The sequence below is a fragment of the Leuresthes tenuis genome, unplaced genomic scaffold (assembly GCF_036924035.1).
Source record: "Leuresthes tenuis unplaced genomic scaffold, fLeuTen1.0.hap1 SCAF_5, whole genome shotgun sequence".
Taxonomy (NCBI): domain Eukaryota; kingdom Metazoa; phylum Chordata; class Actinopteri; order Atheriniformes; family Atherinopsidae; genus Leuresthes; species Leuresthes tenuis.
The window spans coordinates 32801464-32825007 of NW_027325359.1; the positions used below are offsets into that span (position 1 = coordinate 32801464).

At 46.0% G+C, this 23544-nt stretch overlaps 2 protein-coding genes across 2 annotated transcripts in view; one reads left to right on the forward strand and one right to left on the reverse strand.

Annotated features, from left to right (window-relative positions):
* The first annotated feature begins 391 nt into the window (after positions 1–391).
* Positions 392–12856, forward strand: map1lc3b (microtubule-associated protein 1 light chain 3 beta). The gene is made up of 4 exons (XM_072386692.1): positions 392–646; positions 5437–5492; positions 10117–10223; positions 11854–12856. Exons 1-4 carry the CDS (start codon positions 607–609, stop codon positions 12029–12031), a joined length of 381 nt encoding a protein of 126 aa, XP_072242793.1. The 5' UTR covers positions 392–606; the 3' UTR covers positions 12032–12856.
* Positions 12857–15873: 3017 nt separating this feature from the next.
* zcchc14 (zinc finger, CCHC domain containing 14) overlaps positions 15874–23544 on the reverse strand; it is a 32936-nt gene continuing 25265 nt past the window's right edge. Inside the window, exons 9-14 of the mRNA XM_072386693.1 lie at positions 22002–22473; positions 21794–21891; positions 19684–19781; positions 19454–19606; positions 17855–19030; positions 15874–17573 (exon numbers count right to left, since the gene is read on the reverse strand). Coding sequence (XP_072242794.1) covers positions 17518–17573; positions 17855–19030; positions 19454–19606; positions 19684–19781; positions 21794–21891; positions 22002–22473 — 2053 coding nt within the window. The 3' untranslated portion in view covers positions 15874–17517. The remainder of the gene's footprint in view (positions 17574–17854; positions 19031–19453; positions 19607–19683; positions 19782–21793; positions 21892–22001; positions 22474–23544) is intronic.

A 23544-nucleotide genomic window follows, 5' to 3' on the forward strand; every position in this document is an offset into this window, starting at 1 on the left:
GCAAAGCTCCAATTCACCAGTAGTCCGGCTTGGTTCCTCTGATGCTCTACTTAAACCGTGTCTTATTGAGGCTGTAGGTTGCAGGTTGTTGCTTCAAAGCAGAAGCTTTGATGGAAGATTGTGCTCATGATCCGCCTTAGTTGTAACACATGTTGAAGAGTGTTGAAGAGAAAAATATCACCTCTCATACATGTTTGCGCCTGTTTTTCTGTAGATATGCTAATAAATGAGCTCACAGCTTTTGAACAGTATTGTATTCTTATTAAAAACAGCCCTGGTGGGTCAGATTTGAGCTATTAATCGCGGATTCGCGACGGTTTCGGGGGAAGTTGTTGAAAAGGGGAGGGCGCGTGACGTCAGAGATCAGCTGACAGGTTTGTTTTGCCTGCTCGAGCTCGTCCAGATAAACACACAGACTGAGGAAGGAAGGAAGCGACGACATCAAAGCACCTCGAAAACTCTCGCTCACATTTGACCGAGCAGCTGCCCGCTGGAGTCTTTGCGCCAAACAAAGAGCGAAGAACGCGTTTTTTAAAGCTTTTCACTTCGTTGCTCCGCCGCTTCCCCCGTTTTCCTCCGCCGCCAGCTGACGGACTTTGACGCATAATGCCTTCGGAGAAAACCTTCAAACAAAGAAGGACATTCGGTAGGTCTGAGCTGTGCTTGCGACCAGCTGTTCTGTTTGTTTTTGTCAGAACTTTAGCGGAGAGGTCATGTAGGAGCTGGTCGTCACTCAGCGTTCATTTTGTCTACTTCTGCTCACAGATTTGTGTCTTTTCGGTTAAAACTACAAGACCGAACCTGTCCTCGGTTCGTGTTAGTGAAAATAAGACCGAAAGCATTGATGGTAATCAGGTGTAGATATGGAACCGTGCGGTAGAAAAGGCTGGGATGCGGCTATTTGCTGCAGGCCTGCCTCTCTGTGGTGTTTACTTGAATCAGGACTGAGGGAGAAAACAAAGTGGTGTCGAAATGCGGTTCTGAGAGAAGGAGAGCTGCAGGATTGGGGGATGGGACGGTCTGTTGGGGACAAGACAGCAGTTTAAAGCTTAAACAATGACACCAAACGTGCGCAAATGTGCCTCGATGCAGATTATAGTTTCAGTTACGTTTCCTGAGCCATCATGGCTGCATACAAAGCCCACATTATTTATTGCCCCTCTGGAGATGGTACAAACCTGTTTCCATTCAGGATAAGATTTTAGAGCTTTAATCATGATTTTCACAAGGCTGATTAAATCTACAACGTATTTACAGTCTGTGCAATGCTAAAAGTCTTGATTACAGATGGTATTATCAGAGATATACTGTCCAAAAGTCACTTAAAACGGATGAAACTCGCTCTTTGATGCTATAATTTGATCAGCTTGGCCAAACTGGTGTAAAAGCGTTTTTCTTTGATGATGAAAAGTGAAAGCACTGATAAGTAAGAGCCCTGCTGTGGAGGTGAGATGCTTCGACCTGAGACTGTTATCTGGTCTTGTTGTTGAAGGAACGAGTAAATAACCTGAACACGTTTGCTGCAGGATTACATTTCCCAGTGTGACTAATGGTGTGACGGCATGTAATTGGTCCACATTTGCGCAACATGTGCGTGAGATGGCAGCCTCGTGGGAAACACCGCGTCACGGGTCAAACTGTTTTGGTGATCTGCACCAAATGAACTTCTGTTTTTCTCACTGTAATTCCACCCAGACTCAGCTGGTTCACAGCGCCTGTGAGGGCAGAAACAAATGTTTGTGTGCTGGTTTTATTTGGGCTTTCTGGCCCAAAAAGTATATTTTTTAATGGAGTCACAACAGCAGCAGAGTTTTTACTTTAAGCAGTGAAACAGATCTGGTCTGTTTGTGATAATCGTCACCACGGCTGGTCAGTCTCATCTTTTTCATGTTTTTGTGCGTCATGTCTGCTTCCAAACTTCTTTTTTAAATATTCTTTTCTTATCCAGGTCTTCTAAATGCAAATTAAGGATAAAAAATGGAAACCGTGCCAACGTAAAATGGCCGATCTGACTCATCGGGTTCAAGTGTCTGTTTGTCCAATAATAAAATGAATGAATTGACAATAAACTTCCCAGTTGCCGTTAGAGTAATTCCCAGATGATGACAGGACAGAAAACAGACTCTGAGGTCAGCAGCTTCCTTTTGGTGCCTTTTATTTTCCCCTTTTGACTCAGAAAGCGTCGGTCTTGTTCTGGTCACCAGAGGCTGACACATCAGAGCTTCCCTGTTCCTGTGTGATACAGTTCCTCCAGTTTGGCATGAAATGGCCTCAGGAAAACAAACATTTGGCAGCAGCATGTAATCGGTTGATTCAGTTAGACGTTCTTACAGTGGCTGCACAGTTTATCCTCAGAGTAAACATTTCTCAGTGTCAGGTCACAAGGCTGAATACCAGCAACTCAAATCTGCCACCGACTCTGACAGCTGGCAGCCAAGTGATCGCTTGGCTCCCGCCAACAGCACCTGATTTCCTTTTCAGCGTCTCCACCGGAGGATCTCTGGGTTTCCTGCTTCTTCCTGCATGTTCCACTTTGTTGCCTGAACCCAATTTGACAACCAGGCGCTGGTGTTGGCCTTGAGAGTCCCACCTTTCACAATCCGTTGATTTAGTCTGATATCATGTGCCTGTTTGTTCTGGCCCACATTTTAGCTTCAGATGAGCTACTGACCTGACCTTTTAGCTTATTATTGTGGAGAGACGTGGCACACCAGCAAGCTCAGACTGGATGTAAACCACCAACTGAATCGCCTGGCAACATGTGGCGTTTGAGTACGATGTGACGGCGTTTAACATGCCTTCAGTCCTGCATCACACAGCTCAGCAGTGGCAGCAGCTTATCTGCAGGTGCTGATTTTCACGAGAACTCGAGTGGGCCGGCCCAGGTTTATCGTCTCTAAAGTCAGGCTTCGAACAGCAACTCATGGACAAATAGATCAATTTTACTGTTGGCTCGCTGTCTGTGGTGTGGTGTTGGGTTGAGATTCGCTGTCCCGTTCAAACTTATTAAATATCCCAACTACAGCTGCCACAAACTGTTATTTTAATAGTCGACTAAATAGGTATATTGAATGTAAAACTTACAGCTTATCGCACCAGGATGCAGCTGCTCTTATATAACCACCATTAGCTTTCAGCTTGTAGTGTTTTTAAGGTATATGTTAACTAAAAAAAAGACAATTAATATCATAGTTCATTAACCCTTTGATGAAATATGCAGCTTGTTGCAACAAACAGTTATTTAACTGTGTAGCAAACACACAAAATAAATACTTTTTAGGTTGTTCTTTCCTTCATTTGTCTCTGGCATCAAACTTAGCTGCATTTAAATCAGATGAGGGAGGCACCTGAAACTCAGGAATTATTCACTAAAAGGTTTGGTCTCGCTGACTCAAATATAACACCAACATGTTCAGTTTGGACTCAGTCAGGACATTTGATTGTAGCTATCTTTGTAACAAAGCGTCCATTTTAGCTCTGAAAGGTAACGTTAGAAAACATTAGCGTTCCTATTCAAACACATCACTGTTATAACGTTACAGAAAACACATGAAATATGTGTGCTAAGGCTAATTAATCCCATCGTCATCGCTAATGTTAACAGCTATCAATATGAGTAAGTAGCAAGTTAACTCTCTGTTTACGCTAATTTTAGCATAAACAGAGATATGCTAATTTTAGCAGCTAACTAGCCAGTTAGCTTACCAAGATGAGGTCCCTCTTCACAGTCAGCCACAACAACATGCTTTCTTTTCAGGTGCTCGTGCATCGTCGTTGTGCTGCCGTGCCGTGTCTTTAGTTTTCTTAAAATGCTCCCACACCTTTGAGCTCTGTTGCCGGGTAGCCATGATACCAGAGCCCGTCTGGTTTAACTTCCTGTGACATCACGGCTGACCCCCGGTTACCACGACTGTGCATGTGTGTCAAGGACAGAAAGGCAGACGCAGCAGCTTTGAGAGAAAAACAAAGCATCGACTATTAAATTAGTCGTCGGCGAATTTAATAGTCGACTAATCGTGGCAGCCCTAATCCCAATAATTCCAAAGCAATTGTGATTATTAGGAACCGTGGTCCAGAACATCCACCATCACTGGGTTATCTGGCTTATTTCAGTGGGTGCACCCATTTAAAAGATCTGCTTAAACATGCAGCTTCTGGTGTAAAATGAATAAAGCTTAGAGCTTAGATTCAGAAAAAGTGACTGCTGCACAAATTTCAGACGTTCTCTGCAGCCCTTAAATGAAGGATGTAGGACATCAGGCCACATTCGTCTCGGTGCTGGCTTTGCACCAGTCACACCTATTTAGCATCTTCCGTGCGTGGTCTGATCATTTTAGATGGCGTGCGCTGCTGACACACCCTTCACACACGGAATTAAAATCAGGTTCATTCTGTGTTAGATTACAACAAAAAACCAAAAGAAACACTTTGCACGGAGCCTCCAAATGTGAATGTGTTCACAGCTTATTTTTACAGTGTTTACAGCATATTATTACGACTATTTTTAAATTTGTAGCGTCGTTTTCATCCACATGCGTTTGGTCACTGAACAGTTTAATAAACTGCACACACTGTTAAACTGTGGACAGGAGGAGCAGAAATTTGAGTTTGCAGCAGTTTTCTCGGTTTGGCATCTTCATTTGAAAGACTGACAGGTGTGGCCCGACACTCTTTTAATGTTTGCACATGGAGGTGTCAGAACGCTGCATGTCTGCAGGCTCCCACAACACAGAACCTGCTGCATTTGTTGCCCTTTCTTTATGAGACACAGCAGGACTTCTTGTTGATGGGAGAACAACAGTAATGAGGTCATCGTTGTCAAAGAAGCTGTAACATTTAGCAGATGAGGCAGACTAAGGCGAGTATATGAAGCACTTTCAGTCCACTTTGACCTGTGTGTGTTCACAGAAACAGCAGCTGAGTACAAAATACTGACTGTTGTAATGATACAGCTGTGGTTTGTGCTCATCATCCACTTCTGATGAAGGAAAACCAGACACACGTTTGAGTAGGAAATGAGTGGATCATAATTTTCACCCAATAATCTGCTAATCGCTGTGGAACAATGCTGTTGCAGCATGAGTGGATTTTAGGAAAGCCCATTATGATTTCACTGGAGAGCCTTACTGCACTAAGCAGGTTGTTAAATAGCAGATGTTGCTGTTGTGCCTGGGATTCAGCTGCAGGACTGTAATCATGTTATGTTGGTTTGAGTGAATGTTTCACTGCAGATCTGAGCCAAAAGAGTCGTCGTAGCTGCAGATGTGGCGCAGCTTCGGCTCAGATATGAGCGTCACAACAGCTCCCAAACCTGTTGAACAGCACCTTCTAATGACCGTGTACACGTGATAACCAAATACTTCAGCCGTGGAGAGACTTTATGTAAATGTCAGTTTGTTTCTCCTTCTTTAACCTGACTGTTTTCTCCTCCCACAGAGCAGCGAGTAGAAGATGTCAGACTGATCCGAGAGCAGCACCCGAACAAGATCCCTGTGAGTTGAGCTACTTTTTTTTTTTTTACAAGCTTGAAACTGAAAGCAACATCTGAGCCTGATGTGCACAGCAGCAGCCTGCAGGCTTTCTGCAGCAGAAAGCCTGACCGCACACTTCCTGGGTGAAGAGATGCGTTTAAATGTCAGATTACCTTTCTGGTTGTCTTTGTTTGATCATCTGGGTTGGCAGCTGTTTCTAGAAGGCCTGCAGGGAAACGGGTATGAGTGCATTTGTTAATAAGTTATCTGTCTGTCGGTCCCTGGCAACCGCTAATAAACAGAAGCACACCTCGTGTTTCACCTGCTCATTTTATGGTTCTGAGGTCGAGTATCAGTGCAGCTCTCCATCTGCTGCCCCCCCATGTAAGGCCTCTCGTCTCGTTTCCTGTGTGCTCTCCTGGGGTTAGAAACTGCCGTGTCATACTTGGTGTTGAGACCAGAGGCAGATGCGCTGTGTCACTGTAATGCAACGCCGTCCAGACAGCCCCGGTGGAGCCTGTAGGGGTGGGGGGGCAGAAGCCTCTGTGACGGGCTGATTATCGCTGACAGATGAGGCGCTGCCTCACTCTGCAACGTTCCCACTAAAGAAAAGTGCTTTTCTGTTCAAATTTCACTGAAATGATGTCATAAACTAACTTATTAGACACTTTCTTAATGCTAAAAACATTGCACAGATGTAAGTTATTAACATTTGGGTGCTTACATTAAAACATAAAGTGGCTTACAACTAATGATTATCCAGGTTCCAAAATGTGATGTTTTACACTTTAATCAGAAGCAAACAACCAGTTGCTCTGTGAGGATAAAGTGATGTAATGTTCTCCCTCATATTTCCTGCCAATGATATTTGTGCCGTGGCAGCCAATTAAATCCTGTTCTTTAGTTAATGCGACTAAGATCCCAGTCATCAGCTGGGATGGTGGTGATCAGGATCGTTTAAAGCGTTCTGTCTCGGGTTTTGATCCCTGTTGGCTAACTTCGGCCACTTTGTAAAACAGCTAAAACCGTCTTCTGTGTGGGAATATTTAAAAAATGGAAAAGAAGAGCAGTCCAACAGCCACCGTGAAGTATTTATCTGTGTGCCAAGTGTCTGATGGAGCTGTCTGATTATCTGAATGTTAGTTTCAGGCCCTCCGTGTTGCTCTGGCTCGCTTTGTGTTGTCAGTGCACAACACTTATTTATTATTATTATTATTTATTATTTGAATTCTTTAAAGTTAAAAGTTCTCAGTAACCGTGTCTTTCCTGCAGTCACAGCGGTCTGAGCATGCTCAGTAAGGAGGACTGTGGACAAAGGCTGAATTTTCAGTATTAAAGACAACACAAGCCTAAAAATCTTATAGTAGCTAATGTTGTATTTGGGGTTTTCTACCTGCTACAGAACGTGCTCGTACCTGAGGCCAGAGTGAAGACCTTTAATATCCATAATATGATGCTCACTTCAGCTGCTATCAGTTTGAGTCGTTTTAGACCGTTAGCCCCTCAGCTAACGGCTACCCTGCCCCTCTGAACTGAGAGAACAGCACTTCAGACACTGAAAACAGTTAAATAGTCAAAGAATGAAACTTCATGAGATGAGGGAATGATGTTGAGGGAAGTTCATCAGTAAAAGACGACTGCGCTGGAGCAGAATCCAGTAAACTGTGATTTTACACACACACACACACACTTTGGATAGTTGGAGTAATTTGTTCTTATCACGTTCATGTTCACCATGTTGTCCTCATATTCATGAGCTACAGTTGGTACAACTGACTCTATGAAAATAATCTGCAGCCACGAGGGATTTAGGGAGCGAGATGTCTCCTTTCTTTTAATAAAGATGCTGCGGTCATGGTAAAGAATAGAGAAGTAAACCAACTCGTATCATAACTGCCGCTAAAAGACTTCCAGCTTATCTCACATTGGTGTTTTACATGATTAGTAAGTAAGTAAAATTAATTTATTTGGCACTTTTCGCAGAGGAAAAAACTCACAAAGTGCTTCACAGCAACGTCAAGGCATCGAGTTAAAGTCATGAAACAGGCACACACACAAATAAAATAACAATACAAAGACAAAACCAACAGACAGAATCAGACGAAATAACTCTACGACTCCTTAAAAGCCAGCCTGAACAGCTATGTTTTAAGATGTTTTTTCAACATGTCCACGGTAGCTAAGTCTCTCAGGTCCTGAGGAAAACTTCCACAGCCTGGGTGCGACAGCCTGGAGGCTCTGTCTCCTCTGGTTCTGCACCTGGTTCGAGGCACAACCAGAAGACCCGGGTTGGCAGACCTGAGAGACCTGCTGGGGACATGAGGGCGAAGAAGTTCAGACACGTAACCTGGTGCCTGACCACGAAGCGCTCGAAAAGTTCAAATCAAGACTTTAAAATGAATATCTGGTCGAGACTCTCATCAATAATCTCGATCAGGACATCAATCAATTAGTTTTTCTGTGTCCGACATCTGGACTGATTTCTGTGGAGCTTTTTTTCCTCCTCACTAATAAAACGTACACCTCATAGCGGAGCTTTAAAGCTGATGCAGCCCATGAATTAAAGGGACGTCTGAGTGAAGCTGAGCATGTTGTGTGGCAGCCGGCCAGCGGACCAGTACCACAGGCAACAGAACCCCTGAGGGACGAGTTCGGGTTTCTCAGAGCTGGTTTGTCTTGGGGAGAAGCCAGCAGGTTTAATCACCTGTTGGAAGCACCATGCCTTCGTGCAGGTTTTAGATCCAGAATCTTTCTTTCTTTAAAGTTTTTAAACAGAAAAAACGAATAAAATGAGGTCAAATGTACCTGATCCACAGGCTGCGTTCAGACTGCAGGTATGTTTCACATTTTATCAAACTTTTACGTCATTGATGCGAGACAGACGTCACGATTCGGCGCCGGAGGAGGCGGGACGCGGCGAGATCAAATGTAAACGATGGACTGAAACAAGCACAGATGGAGCTGATCGGAGGAAAGAAAGTGAGGTTTTGTATCAGGATTAACACACGCTGACACGTGCAGCCGCCTGTTTGCTTCTGTTAACGCGGCGTGCTGCGTGTGACATCACGGCGTCTTCTTCTGTGCATGCGGGTCACTCCAGGACCGCAGACACTGGAGTCCGATGGCGGCCGCATTTAAATTATAAGGTGAAAAACGCAAGAAGCTGAGCATTAGGAGCTGCTGTGTGAACGTTAAATTCAATGATCAGAGCGCTGCTTTATTTTAAAGTGAGGAAATACAACTGGATTCATCTGGTCTGACTCACTTATCAACCACCACAAAGTCACTTTTATTCTGGTAAAACGGCTTTTTAAAAAGTTTCTCTTTTTTCCCTTTAGGGAAATTAAGTGAAACTAATGATGATAATCATGTTAATGTCCATGATATGATCAAATAGCTTGAAACAGCATCAGAGGAGTCTGAATCAGCTGTGATGCTCTGACCCTGCATGAACAAACAGCTGTTTGTGTTTCCGTCAGGGCGCCATGTTCCTTCTTCTTCTTCATCTCTTACGACTCAGATACTGCTCCCACTGTTTCTACTGGACGGCTCTGTTAGACGGATGTCTGGTGAGTCCGATTGAAGGATAACGGATGAAAGGCGCCTCTGTCTTATCGAACCCTCGTGGGTTACCAGTAGCAGAGGAAGAGGTCTTTAGTAATCACCGGACAAACCTAAACAGCTGGAAAGCACCTGGTGCTTTAACCTTTGGCTGTTTAAGGCGGCTGAAAGGAAACGTGAGCTGTTTTCACTGAAAAGACTTTAGAACGTGTGAGAACACGGACGTCTTCAGGACTTCTTGTCCACATTTTCCAGCCAGCTGCCTGTGAAATGGTTGCAGCTTCAGCGATGTGCAAACCTAATCCTGCGTAGCGTGAAGGGTGGGCGTGAGCGGCGGCGCGTTACCGCCTCACTCGTCTGAGAGTAGCTCCTCGTGTCGCCAACAGAAACCGGTTCAGATGCAGCAAAGATCCCGTCGTTTTGTCACATCTTGTAGATTTGGCCAGTTCTCTTCTTCTTCTTTTTAAGAGCTTTAATTCCACTGTGTGCTCAGAACAAAACGCTGACTCCGCACAACGTGACCCTTCAGCTGGTCACAGCGTCCTCGCCCTCTGAACCTTCTGGACGGATAATTGGTTGATCTATGACCCTGTTATCTGCAGTAACAATGCTAACTGCTCTGGGACCAGCTTTGGGTTGTTGGTGTGCAGCCTGACTGATGTTTATCCCCACATTGTCTTCTTTGTGTTTATCTGTGAAAGAGTCTGCCGGCCGTGTGCTCCACTGACTTCAGGTTTAGCCGCTTCGCCTCTGTTCTCTGGTCTCAGGTTTGGCGAGTCCAGCTGGGGGATGTTTTTATGGCTTTTATGGTCCCGTCCGGCTTACTTCGGCTCACAGATGCCACACACTGCTGAATTGCCGTGTGTGTTTCTGTCACTGTGGGTTTACTTTAGGAGTTTATTCCCCTTTCAGCCTGATCTGTCGGTCCCTGATCGGAGCCACCAGTCGGTCATTTAACTTTAACTTTTGATGGTGAACACTGGTCCCAGCACAGTTCCAGCTGTCGGGGCATCTGCTTCAGAACCCGTCCAGCTGGACTAAGATGGAAGGAGCTGATGATTGATGGCGTGTTTGTCTCCTGCAGGTGATCATTGAGAGATATAAAGGAGAAAAACAGCTCCCCATCCTGGACAAGACCAAGTTTCTGGTGCCAGACCACGTCAACATGAGTGAACTCATCAAGATTATCAGGTACACTTCAGTCTGAATTCCTGCTCTTCCTGTTCCCATTTTCTCTTTTCTTCAGCTCTCACCTTCATCTCTTTCACTCAACTTTTTAGTTTCCCCCTTTTCGTTTCCTGTGATATCTTCAAGGGTGACGATGCAAAAGGCCCGAGCTCGCAGCTTTGAGAAAGCATCCAAAAACACATGAAAGTGCGACGCTCAGTCAAGAAAAATGTTCCCAGGAAACAGGATTTTGGCCTCAGCGGCTGATAAAACCCATCGCTCTCTGGAGCCCTGTTGCTCAGACATACTTTACAGTAGAAACATGATTTAAAGCCTAAAATGATCGCAGGAAGTTGGACTTTTCCGACTAATCTATCATTTTAATCTGTTAAAAGAAACGCCTGAAAGGACACACCCGAAGTAGATGAAGACTTACTCCAATAATAAGGTTCATGTAGAAAGTGTTTTAAACTGTTTTATCTATGTTTTATCTGTTTTAAACTAGTGTCACGCTCACAATATTTTCCCAACACGTATCATTTAAACCTCAAAATGTTGGCATTTTTCTCCCCTTTTAGCCAAGGTGACACACCCGAAAACCTAGTTTACTTTTTAACCTGCCATAAAAACAACATCACACCACACAAGATGGAAAAAGCCATGATCTGAGCTGAGCTCCATCCTTTATGGCACAAAGGAAAGGCTTCTGTCCCATATTTCCCGACTTTCTCAACAGCACATGGTTATTTTCCTCCAGTCGTACTAACTGTGACTCCTGAGGATAAATATTAGGAAAGCAGCCCATGACATCACACATTAAAGAGGAACTCCGGTATTTTTAAACCTGGACCTTATTTCTGGCATGAAATACGTTTGTGATACAATATAATACAGTTTGGTGAAAGTCGGCGTCCTTCGGAAGATATTTAGATTCCTCGAGGTCCATATAACGGAGTGAACGGGGCTTAGACGATGCAGCCTCTGAATAAGGCACGCATGGCTGCAGCACAGCTCATTTACTCCGGTAAGAACGTCCATCTTACTCAAAGTCGTCGTTCACATTGTCAAAATCTGATAAATATCCTGCCATGTTGCACAAAACTATCAGCAGCAAACTCTGTGTGAAGTTAGCCGACTGTCACAGAGCACGGAGTGAATAAACTGTGCTGCAGGGGGGCGTGTGGATGAAGTGGTCCCAGTAGAGTGCCAGTGTAGAAATCCCTCCGTTAGCTCTCCTATAGTTGCAAGTAGCCACATAACAGCAGCTATGAGCTAACAGAGCTATAGCACACGTTCATTCATTCATTCTTCTTAAAGTATTGGTGAAATAAAGACAGATAATGCCTTATTTAGAGGCTGCATCCTCTAAGCCCCGTTCACTCCGTTATATGGATCTCCAGTTATCTAAATATCTTCTGAAGGACGCCGACTTTCACCAAACTGTTCTCGGTGAGTAGATGAACGTATTTCATGCCAGAAATAAGGTCCAGGTTTAAAAATCCCGGAGTTCCCCTTTAAGAGTCTAAAGCTCCTGTTGTAAGATCATGTGTAGTTTCAGAGCTGCAGACCCACACCACAGCTCAGTGTAAGTGTGTCCTGAAGCTTGGACAAAGAACAGCAGGAGGTGACCATTTTCTGTCTCTCTCTCCACCAGGAGGCGCCTCCAGCTAAACTCCAACCAGGCTTTCTTCCTGCTGGTCAACGGCCACAGCATGGTGTCCGTGTCGGCGGCCATCTCTGAGGTTTACGAGCGGGAGCGGGACCAAGACGGCTTCCTCTACATGGTGTACGCCTCCCAGGAGACCTTCGGCACCGCCACGACCGCCCAGTGAACCGCCTTCCTCACTTCCACCTCTCTTCCGACGACTGGACAGTTGTAGTTTTTAGCCATGCCCTCCATGTTTCTCGCCACACACCTCTTTAGTCTAGTCCGTAAGAGCTAAAAACAGGTCTAAACACGGCATTTAATCATGTTTGCGCTCAGATCGGTTAAGAGTGTGACACCTAATATTCTGACCACAGTGAGCAGAGGGACAGTTTGTATGACACCACCTTCATGTAGTAGCATTAAGCCACGAGGTCGACCGGAACAGCAGAGTTTAGCTAGAGAAACCCCCAAATCTGGCAGAGACTCCGGCTCACAGAGTCTCTGAGTGTCGACGGCAGTTACTTTCAGTTTTGTGGTTACATGTCTCCTCCCTTGGCTGTAAATAGATATATTTATATCTATTTACAGATCTAAATGTGTATTTACAGATATAAATATGTCTATTTCCAGCCCTTTCAGGTAGTGACGTTACATGGTGGTGAGGCTCCACCGCTTACCCGTGTCCACATTTCTATATTCATTAGACAACTAACAACTTAGTGTTGTTGTGTTTGGAGACGGCAGAGAGTGAAAAAGGCACCTGGACTCGTGTTTTTAAAGGTTTTTATCGCAGTCGACGGGATTATTTCTGCCTGAGACACTCTGAAATGAAACGGAGAGGGTTCTGGATCAGCTGGTCTCTGCTGCGTCTCTCGTCACATTCCCTTCTTTGGTGTTTTTACCCCCCCCCCCCCCCCGCCTGGTAGCCTAAAGCGTCTTCACTGTAACAGAGATGTTAGGAAACTGCTTTGCTCTTGAAACTGATGATTGTAGTTTGCAAAAAAAGAAATATTTAAAGAGAAAAAAAGCCTTGGCGTGCAGATTATATTGACTTTGAGTATAAGAGAGGCTCCAATGAGAGTGTAACCAAGCAGATTTTGGACACTACAAGGAGCCCGGCCTGTTTGCATGAGCGAATGGAGGATGGTGGTGTTTTTGTAAATACTGATGAGGGGAGGGGAGGGGGGGGCGGTGCGGTGCCATGTCCTCGCATTTTTCTCGTTTTTCTCCCACGTAATGCCAGAGGTGATTGAACCAGGGGCCTGACCTACGGGGAAGATTCCCCAGAGCTGTAACTGTGGGAAGGTGCACCTGCCGGGGGGGGGGGTTTAAGGGCTGCACCTTAACATCCTGCCTGTCTGTGTGCAGCTCCTCACACTTCCTGTGCTGCAGAGCTCCTCCTCCCCCTCTCCTCCTCATTACCTTCTTAACAGATTGAGATTTAGCTGCTTTATATTGCAGTATTATCACCGTTTTTATTTAATGTCGTTGTCCCGACTCCTCAGCGTCTGCAGTATGTTTGTTTCCTGTGTGTTTGTTACAGAGGGGTGGAGCATTTGTTTCAGCGCTGTCCTTTCTGCCTGCTCCTCTGTTTCTCACACACACACATCCACACACAGCAATATCACACAGCCTCCTTTATGTATTTATGTTGGTATTTTGTAAACAATAAAAGGAGAAAAAAAAGGCCTCTGTTTCTCTTTCTGTTGATTCTCAGTCACAGGCTGTTAGAAAACTGATAAAACATTGTTTTTGGGTAAAAATATCCAGTTACGTCTCAGGATTTAATCATCTGAAAACATCAGATTGACAGCAGCTGCCATCAGTCTGGGAACGGCTACAAGTTCATTTCATGGAGTCCAGAGAGGTCACAAGTGGTATTATCTCATTAATATCAATAATTATCTCATTATTATCAATAACTATTTAATATCAATGATTATTTAATTATCAATAATAATTATTTAATTATTATCAATGATTATTATTAACAAGTGCAAAACATTCAAGATAATATATTTATTGATGTACACGCACACACATTTACACACATTTACACACATTTACACACGCTCGTGCACGCACACACTTTTACACACACGCTCGTACACGCACACACATTTACACACATTTACACACACGCTCGTGCACGCACACACTTTTACACACACGCTCGTACACGCACACACATTTACACACATTTACACACACGCTCGTGCACGCACACACATTTACACACATTTACACACACGCTCGTGCACGCACACACATTTACACACACGCTCGTACACACATTTACACACACGCTCGTACACACATTTACACACATGCTCGTGCACGCACACACATTTACACACACGCTCGTACACACACGCTCGTGCACGCACACACATTTACACACGCTCGTGCACGCACACACATTTACACACGCTCGTACACGCACACACATTTACACACACGCTCGTACACACATTTACACACACGCTCGTGCACGCACACACATTTACACACACGCTCGTACACGCACACACATTTACACACATTTACACACACGCTCGTACACGCACACACATTTACACACATTTACACACACGCTCGTACACACATTTACACACACACTCGTGCACGCACACACATTTACAGACGCTCGTGCATTTACACACATTTACACACACGCTCGTGCACGCACACACATTTACACACACGCTCGTACACGCACACACATTTACACACACGCTCGTACACACATTTACACACACGCTCGTGCACGCACACACATTTACACACACGCTCGTACACGCACACACATTTACACACATTTACACACACGCTCGTACACGCACACACATTTACACACACGCTCGTACACGCACACACATTTACACACATTTACACACACGCTCGTGCATTTACACACATTTACACACACGCTCGTACACACATTTACACACACGCTCGTACACACACACACATTTACACACATTTACACACACGCTCGTACACGCACACACATTTACACACACGCTCGTACACGCACACACATTTACACACATTTACACACACGCTCGTGCATTTACACACATTTACACACACGCTCGTGCACGCACACACATTTACACACACGCTCGTACACGCACGCACATTTACACACATTTACACACGCTCGTGCATTTACACACATTTACACACACGCTCGTACACGCACGCACATTTACACACATTTACACACGCTCGTACACGCACACACATTTACACACACGCTCGTACACGCACACACATTTACACACACGCTCGTACACGCACGCACATTTACACACACGCTCGTACACGCACGCACATTTACACACACGCTCGTGCACGCACACCCATTTACACACATTTACACACGCTCGTGCATTTACACACATTTACACACACGCTCGTGCACGCACACACATTTACACACACGCTCGTACACGCACGCACATTTACACACACGCTCGTACACGCACGCACATTTACACACACGCTCGTGCACGCACACCCATTTACACACATTTACACACACGCTCGTACACGCACACACATTTACACACACGCTCGTGCACGCACACACATTTACACACATTTACACACACGCTCGTACACGCACACACATTTACACACACGCTCGTACACGCACACACATTTAAACACATAACTTCCTGTGAGGTACCGGCAGCAGCCACCCTGTGTCTTATTATTATTATTATTATATCTTATCTCATAAGGACTCTTTAAAACTCTATGGAGCTCATCAGCTGATCAGTCAACATGCATCTGCCACATCTGGAGTATTTTTAAAACTAAAAAAGTACTTTTTTTTTATTTAAGAAAGTACTTTTAAACAGGATTTCTTCAGGGCAGGTCAGGCTCCGCTTTGCATAAATTAAATCACAACATTAATTTAAATAATTAACGTCACCCTTTGACCTAATAAATAAACACACGGACAATTTGATGAATCAAAAAAAAAAATCTTTTATTCAAACATGTTTTTCCCTCAAATGTCAAATAAAACAATCAAGTTTTAAAGCGATATAAAATCTGACTACAAACCAACTGGGTAATTATGAACTTTGTTCAAACATTGGCACAAAAATACTTGGAAGAAGCACATTTAAAAGAAAGATGCTGGAGTACGAGTTCACCGAGCTGTGCTGCAAAGAACAAAAAACGGATTTCTTTAACATTCAGATAAACATCTGGAAGCACATTTCTGACTTATTTCAAACTACAGACAGAAGTTCTTAAACATACTTTAAGTGGATTATTTAAATAAACATCCCTCATCGCCACGCCGTGCCCTCCAGGGGAACAGATCCAGTTTCATCTGAAGGACCGTCCGTCCTCGTGTCTGCACTGATCTGGGTCCTGCCCAGAAACGCCTGTGTAAAGACGTGACATACAAAAGAAAGGGCAGCTCTGTCTCAGCTGGAGTGGAAACAACTCCATCTTACATCCAAAATATGATTAAAAGAACAATGAAACTGAACTCAGGGGAAACTGACCCTTTGAGATGTTTTGAACTCATGCCGCAGTGCTTGCTCGGCACCGATGAACACTTTTCTCAAACATGTGTAGCTCAGAGGTAGAAAGGCTGCAGCTGTGACGGCTTCGGCACACAGACTGTGTTATAAAGAAAGAGGTGGAAAAATGCACGTAAATCACAGGAAATGGCGCCGCCTGCTCCCAGACTGCAACATGGCAGCACTCACTTCCACATCTTTACACGCCACAGCCTGCGGTTCAGCTCCAGGCAGCGGTGAAGGAACACCACGAACCAGAGGATGGCTGGTGCAGCTTTCCTTTACAGTCCCAGAAACTGAGAAGGATTTCCAGTTTATTAACTCAGCTTTAACCTGGAGGAGGGCAGGCAGACACGCCTCCTCCGCCTGCAGAGGTGATGCTGTGTGAGGAGGAAGGTTCTACTAAACAGTTCCAGAACTAAGAGACATGGTGGGAAAAATGGAAGTTTTATGGGTATATTCAGCAGAAAATGTGGAGTTTCTTGATGCTCTTTACACACCTGAAGAGTTTTACTGACACTTAAAAGTCACTGCATCTAAAAAAGCCCCAAAACAGAGTCTCTTGATATTAGTTGTGGTCGATTTGTTCGGCCGTGGAACAGAAGGATGATACCGAGCTGCACGCTCAGCCCATCTATCAGAAAAAGTGATTCAAACAAGTGGAAAATGCATCAAACTTGCTGTCCAGGAGGGTATTTGTCCACGGAAATGCTGTGCCTTTGGTTTGCGAGCCATGCAGAACTGTAAAGAACTGTAAATGCTCCACTGTTTGGTGGGGAAGGTGGTTTTGAAACACTGGTAACAGGACTGCGGGTTTCTCTGAGTTTCAGCTTCATTTCTGAGATCACGCAGAGTTTAAAAAGATCCAGCTCTCTTTGAGAATCTCGGGAGGGTTTCTCCTGCGTTGCCCCGTCATCTCTCTGAAAGCTCTGTTAAAACATTAGAGGACAGAAGGCGTCCCGGTTTGAAAACAACAGTCTTTGAACAGACTGGCTGTGCTTCACCGCTCTGTCTGTCCTCTTTTCTCTTCTTCTCTGCGACCGCCGCCCGCCGGCGTCAGCGGGACTATGAGGTACAGTTGTGTCGAGTGCGACAGTTCAAACGCTGCTGCTGCTTCTGCTGATTAGTCCCCTGAGTCCTTACTGTCAGAGTGAGGAGTGTATTTCAGCCGAAACGTCCCTGAGAAACACAGCAGAGGAACAGCTGTTATTCAAATGCAGCAAACAACCGAAAAGGGTTCATGTCAAAGGATTATAGAAGGAAATAAACTATAAGTGGGGAAACGAACACGAAACTCTCAGGAGTAGTGCATCATTTAAAGACCCAATTCTATTTATTGATTATTATTATTATTATTTAGAGTCATTAAGCCTGGTCTTTTTTTAGTGAATCCATCTTAAAGAGAAGTTTCAGTGGTTGAAGCATCACTGATTTTTTAAAATCTCGTGTCCTCCACTCACCCTGCTGCGTTGAATCCATCGGTGGCTGCTTGCAGTCCTCTGCTCTGTGTCCATTGGCACCGCAGTTATAACACGACACATTTCCTACCGCTCGTTTCTGGCCTCCATTTCCCATGATGCCGTGAGGCTGGTAGAAGCCAAAGCCCTGCTGCTGGTCCTGAGCTGCAGGGCTTTGGCGGTAGAGAGGAGGCGGGACCATCATCGGGTAGGACAAGGGGGCGGCCCCGGCAGCGCTGGATGAGGCTATGAGGGGGCTGAGATGGAGCAGAGGACCCAGGGTGAAGAGGGAGGGCCCGGCCGAGAACGGCTGTAGGTAGCCGGCAGCGTATCCAGGCAACGCCCCGTAAGCACCGCAGTTCCCCCGACAACCACAAGAGCTGCAAACACACACGGACTGGCTGTGACCCGAACTCTGATCCAAAGAAGAGGCAGAGGAGGGGGACGAGGAGGGGCTGGAGGAAGGCTGAGCTGGGTAGTAAGTGTTGCCGGGGACTGCAGCCACGGGAACGGAGCCGGCTGTTGCCATAGAAACATAGCCACCTGCACCGCTGGAGTTGGGCTTTGAGGAGGTGCAGGAGGAGGAGAAGGAGGATGAAGAAGATGAGGTGGGAGGGTAGGAGTAGTATCCGGATGGAGAGGGAGACGAAGAGGATGAGAGGTGGAAGAGAAGAGGGGGGTGGGACACATGGTGGAGGCTGTTGGAGGTGGAGGTCAGAGCAGAACTGGTCTCCACCATCAGACCCACAGCACCCGGAAGCCCGGATGGGCCGTCCACGGCGAGCCCAGAGAACAGGTTCTCCAGCCTCACGCCCACCCCGAGCCCCGAACTGAAGCCCGCTGCGCCTGCAGGAAGACCCCCACCCAGCGGCTTAGTCCTGTCCTCCGTGCACAGCGGAGAGGGCCTGGGCTTGCGTGGGGAGGTGAGGATCCGTGCCGGGTTGGACACCGGAGAGAGCAGCGACTGAGGGTAACTGGCCTGGGGGTAGGGAGTCTGTGGGAGGCCGAAGGGGTGGTGGGAGGAGCAGGACGGGGGGAGAGGAGGAGCTGGATCCGTCTGGACGGGGAGGACCTGGGCGGTGGGACGACTGGAACCTGCGGGGCAGCTGGAGTTCAGGATAAAGAGGCAGGAGCGGTCCTTCTCTGAAACACCTCCGGCTGCATCGGGACCCGGCGCACCTGAAACATGATCGCCTGAAGGTAAATGTCAACTGAGATTTTTCTTATCCCCATCATCTAATTCACCGCTTTGTTTTCACAATCCCTTCATCCTTCATCAGGAATTCCTCCGGCCACCTCCTGTGTGTCAGATTTTACTGCCCTCTAGTGGAGAAGCTGTAGATCGCGACTGAATGAATTCATCTAAATTCACCATTAAAGGGTTTAAAATGGTCATCTTTCATGATGAAATAGAGGAAATCTTAAATTTAAATTTTCTGTATCTTAGTGGGAATGAATTGATTTAAAAAGATTGACCCAGTTAAGTAAATAATAAAATAATCATCTGTCACTAAAACTGTCAAACTGCTGCACTCATCCAGTCCAAAACTCATTGGACTCTGCCTCATTTGTGTAATTCAGCAGTTGTGTGAGGAAACGTACGTCTGTGAACCTCTCTGGTCCTGTCGAAGGCGGAGTCACAGCAGTGTGGCGTCCGAGGGGAGCAGGAAGAGCTGGAGTAGCCCGAGGACGAGCTGCTGTCCGTGCACACTGGGTGATGGTGCAGCACGCCGTCCACATCCACGCGCAGCTCTCCTGCAAAACATTTGACGATTCAAGGCTTTTGGACTGTTTTCTATGAAGCTAAATGTTATCTAACAGAGTTCAGTCACCTGCAGAGGAGCTGGAGTGAGCCAAGGGTCCCATGTGACTGGAGGGCGTCACCCTGGCGATGCCACTACAGGGCCGCTTCTCCATCTTCATTTCCCTGCTGGGGACACGCCAGCACAGACGTCAGGGAAAACTTTTTCTATTCATTTGATCTTTTTACAATACTGAGAAAATCTCAAACCTCCTCTCATTTCTTCATATTTTTTTCCAAGCAGCCAGACTTTCTTACAATCTTTAAAGTGTCCTGATCAATAGTTCTTCAGGCTTTCCGAAGGTCTTTCAAAGTGTTTCTTTGGACATTTTCTGTTTTTTAAAATAATTTTTTATTTAAGCCACTTAACTCTGAGCTATGAACCATTCAGGCAGGAAAAAGGCTCCTAACTCAAGGGATGAACCAGTGTTGTGTCGACACAGAACAGACAACTTAGCAAAGAAGCCATTTTAAACTGGATCTTTAGGCACTTTGTTACCAGCAGCCTGTCACAAAGACACATCATTTGTTCCCATTTCTTTAGTTGCATCTATGAAAAACAGCAAAGAAAACACAGTTTGACAGACAGAAAATAGGATTTCTGCAGCAACAAGGTGATTCCCAAAGAGCTATTAGCTGAAAACTTGGCATATCTCAGCATGGTGTGCAGTGTGTCCTTAAAACATTTGAGGAAACTGGACAAGTGGAGGACAAAAGAAGAAGTGTCAGGCCTAAAAAACTATCTACAGCAGATGAACAGGATCTGAAAGTGATGTCCTTAAGAAAGAGGAAAAAATCCAGCAAAGACCTGACAGGACCTGAGAGATGCATCTGGACCTTCAGCTGATCCATCTACTGTTGGCCCAAGCCTCATCAGAAATGGTCTCCATGGAAGGGTGGCTGTCAAGAAGCCGTTCTTAAGGAAGGGAAACAGGGAGAAAAGGCTGAGCTGTGCCAAATGACACAAGAAGTGGACTGAAAATCAGTGGCAACAGGTCTTATGGAGGGATGAATCCTCCCCAGAGCCCGGACCTCAACATTATTGAAGCAGTGTGGGATCATCTGACAGAGAACGGAACAAAAGGCAGCCCACATCCAAAGAAGAGCTTTGGGATGTCCTTCAAGAAGCCTGGAGAACTATTCCTGAAGACTCCTTAAAGAAATGACAGAAAGCTTGTCTCAGAGGGTTCAGGCTGTGTTGGAGAATAAAGGAGCTCAGACCAGATATTCACTTTAAAGCTGCTGAGAACTGATGAAAAAAACTCTGTTTCTGCCTCAGATTCTGATTTATATTTGTTTGCACGTCTCCCAGATTCTTGTCAGTATATAAAGAAATTTGGAGTGTCTCCAGACTTTTTTTTACAAGACTGTATAATAAACAGAAATATCAGGTTTTATAGGAGCTAATGTTTTGTTCACATAACAAATCCTCAAAACAAAAAGCTCTTCTGTGTCCACCGGAGGGAGACATTGTCCTCTCAACACAAACACTCTTCTTCTTCTATTCAAACATCTGTCGCTCTGGAAAACCACTGCAGGAACTTTCCACCTGGTGTGTCCCATTTAAAACACACAAGTTCTCACCTGCCTGATGGAAACCTGCTGATGCTGGGAATGGAAACACAATCAAAAGATAATAAGAACACAATCACAGCAGGTGAGTGTGTGTCGATGTTTAAAATGAGCGACACACATCTGTGTTTTTTTCTTTTTCCACACGGGTTTCTGTTGGTTAAGTACATCTTATCTCTGTGACCCATCATCAGCCGGTTAACCATTGACCATTTATGGACCGCTGCAGGTTAAAAGCTGTGACAAATCAGCAGCCGATCAGCCTGCCTGGTACGTGGAGTTCAGCGCTGCTCAAAAACACCTTGTCTGGGAGTCAATCACAAGTAAAGTTAGCACTTTATCCCTGAAACCTCCCTGAACTGCACCACTAAAATGTGAGAATTCATTTAAGAGCGGGCAGATGCAGGTTTGGAAGCTCAGAACAACTTCTGAGTGCTGCCGTCTGTTAGAAATCTGCTCCCGTGATTTTCTCCAGATGTTCGGAGCCAAAGTGCTGCTCTTCAGCTGCTTTGAGGCTCACAAAGAGCCAAACATACAGACAAATCCAATCAGCGCTATCTGCAGCTTACTCTGCGGATTTTTGTAGCTCCAGCTGGGTCTTGAGCTTCTTCTTTGCTCCTTGGGTCAGGTCGTACTTGTTGAGGTCCTCCTCCGTCAGCGCCAAAAACTGAAAGTCATCCAGAGAAACAGAGTTTGAAAAGAACCGCTGCACACGACTGCAGCCGAATCAGGATTAATCTTCTATAAATACACGGCAGGAAGTCGAGCTGCACCCACCTCCTCCATGGTGAGCTGCTTGAAGACGGGGTAGTACTTATGCAGCCGAAGCCTGCGGAGCCAGTCCAGGATGCCGTTCTGCTCCGGGGTGCTGGGTTGGGAATGGGGCGGTGATAGAGGATGGGACTGGGAGCGAGGCTGGGAATGTGTGTGGAGCATCTGCTGGGAGTGGGGCGGGTGGAGGGGCTGCGTGCTGGGCTGATGGAGATGGAGCTGGGGCTGGGAGTACGAGTGAGGCTGACCATGATGGAGGTGCAGCTGGGAGGAGGCGTCAACTCCTGTGGAGCTCCTGGTGGGCAAGGCTTGCATAGGGGGAGGCAGGGAGGACAGCTGGGGGGAGTGCTGGAGAGGAGGAGCAGAGGGAGGAAGAGGAGGGGGAGCGGGAAGGGAGGAGAGCTGAGGAGTGGAGCGAGTCAAAACGGAGCTGTGGGTGCTGACGACGGGCTGGACGCTGGCCACCCTGTACACCGCCCTAAAGACGAGAGGACAGAGGAAGCAAAAGTCCTCATCAGCAGCAGCTAAAAAGTTTGTGTGAATAGATGCAACAGAAGAGGCGGCCTGATCTGAAAGAGTACACCCTCTATTAAAAAGTCATCAGGTTCTTCCACCAAGGTCAAATAAACCAGCATATTACACCGTGTCATCATTTACTGAACAGAAGCAGTGTGTGGAAAAACTAAGTGAACCCCCGATCCAGCAGCTTGTAGCAGCAGCTAAGGGAAAAACTAAGTGAACCCCCGATCCAGCAGCTTGTAGCAGCAGCTAAGTGAAAAACTAAGTGAACCCCCGATCCAGCAGCTTGCAGAAGCAGTTTCAGCAGCAGTGAGTGTAAAACTAAGTGAACCCCTGATCCAGCAGCTTGTAGAAGCAGCTAAGTGTAAAACTAAGTGAACCCCTGATCCAGCAGCTTGCAGCAGCAGCTTCAGCAGCAGTGAGTGTAAAACTAAGTGAACCTCTGATCCAGCAGCTTGCAGCAGCAGCTAAGTGTAAAACTAAGTGAACCCCTGATCCAGCAGCTTCAGCAGCAGCTTCAGCAGCAGTGAGTGTAAAACTAAGTGAACCCCTGATCCAGCAGCTTCAGCAGCAGTGAGTGTAAAACTAAGTGAACCCCTGATCCAGCAGCTTCAGCAGCAGTGAGTGTAAAACTAAGTGAACCCCTGATCCAGCAGCTTCAGCAGCAGTGAGTGTAAAACTAAGTGAACCCCTGATCCAGCAGCTTCAGCAGCAGTGAGTGTAAAACTAAGTGAACCCCTGATCCAGCAGCTTCAGCAGCAGTGAGTGAAAAACTAAGTGAACCCCTGATCCAGCAGCTTCAGCAGCAGTGAGCTGCAGTGATGGTTTCCTGTGGGACGTTATCAGTCTCTCTCATGGTTCTGGAGGAATCTTGGCCACTCTTCTCTCCAGCGGTGCTTCAGCTCATTGAGGTTTGCAGCATTGGTTTCTGCACAGCTCTCTTAAGGTCCCACCACAGCATTTCAGTCAGGCTGAGGTCTGGACTCTGACTGGACCATTGCAACACCTTGATTCTTTTCTTTTTCACACA

Bases quoted from the DNA above. Each gene is read 5' to 3' on its own strand.
- map1lc3b (XM_072386692.1), top strand. From the start codon at position 607: ATGCCTTCGGAGAAAACCTTCAAACAAAGAAGGACATTCG. The intron at 647-5,436 runs GTAGGTCTGAGC...CTCCTCCCACAG, and splicing joins CAAACAAAGAAGGACATTCG to AGCAGCGAGTAGAAGATGTC. The intron at 10,224-11,853 runs GTACACTTCAGT...TCTCTCCACCAG, and splicing joins GAACTCATCAAGATTATCAG to GAGGCGCCTCCAGCTAAACT.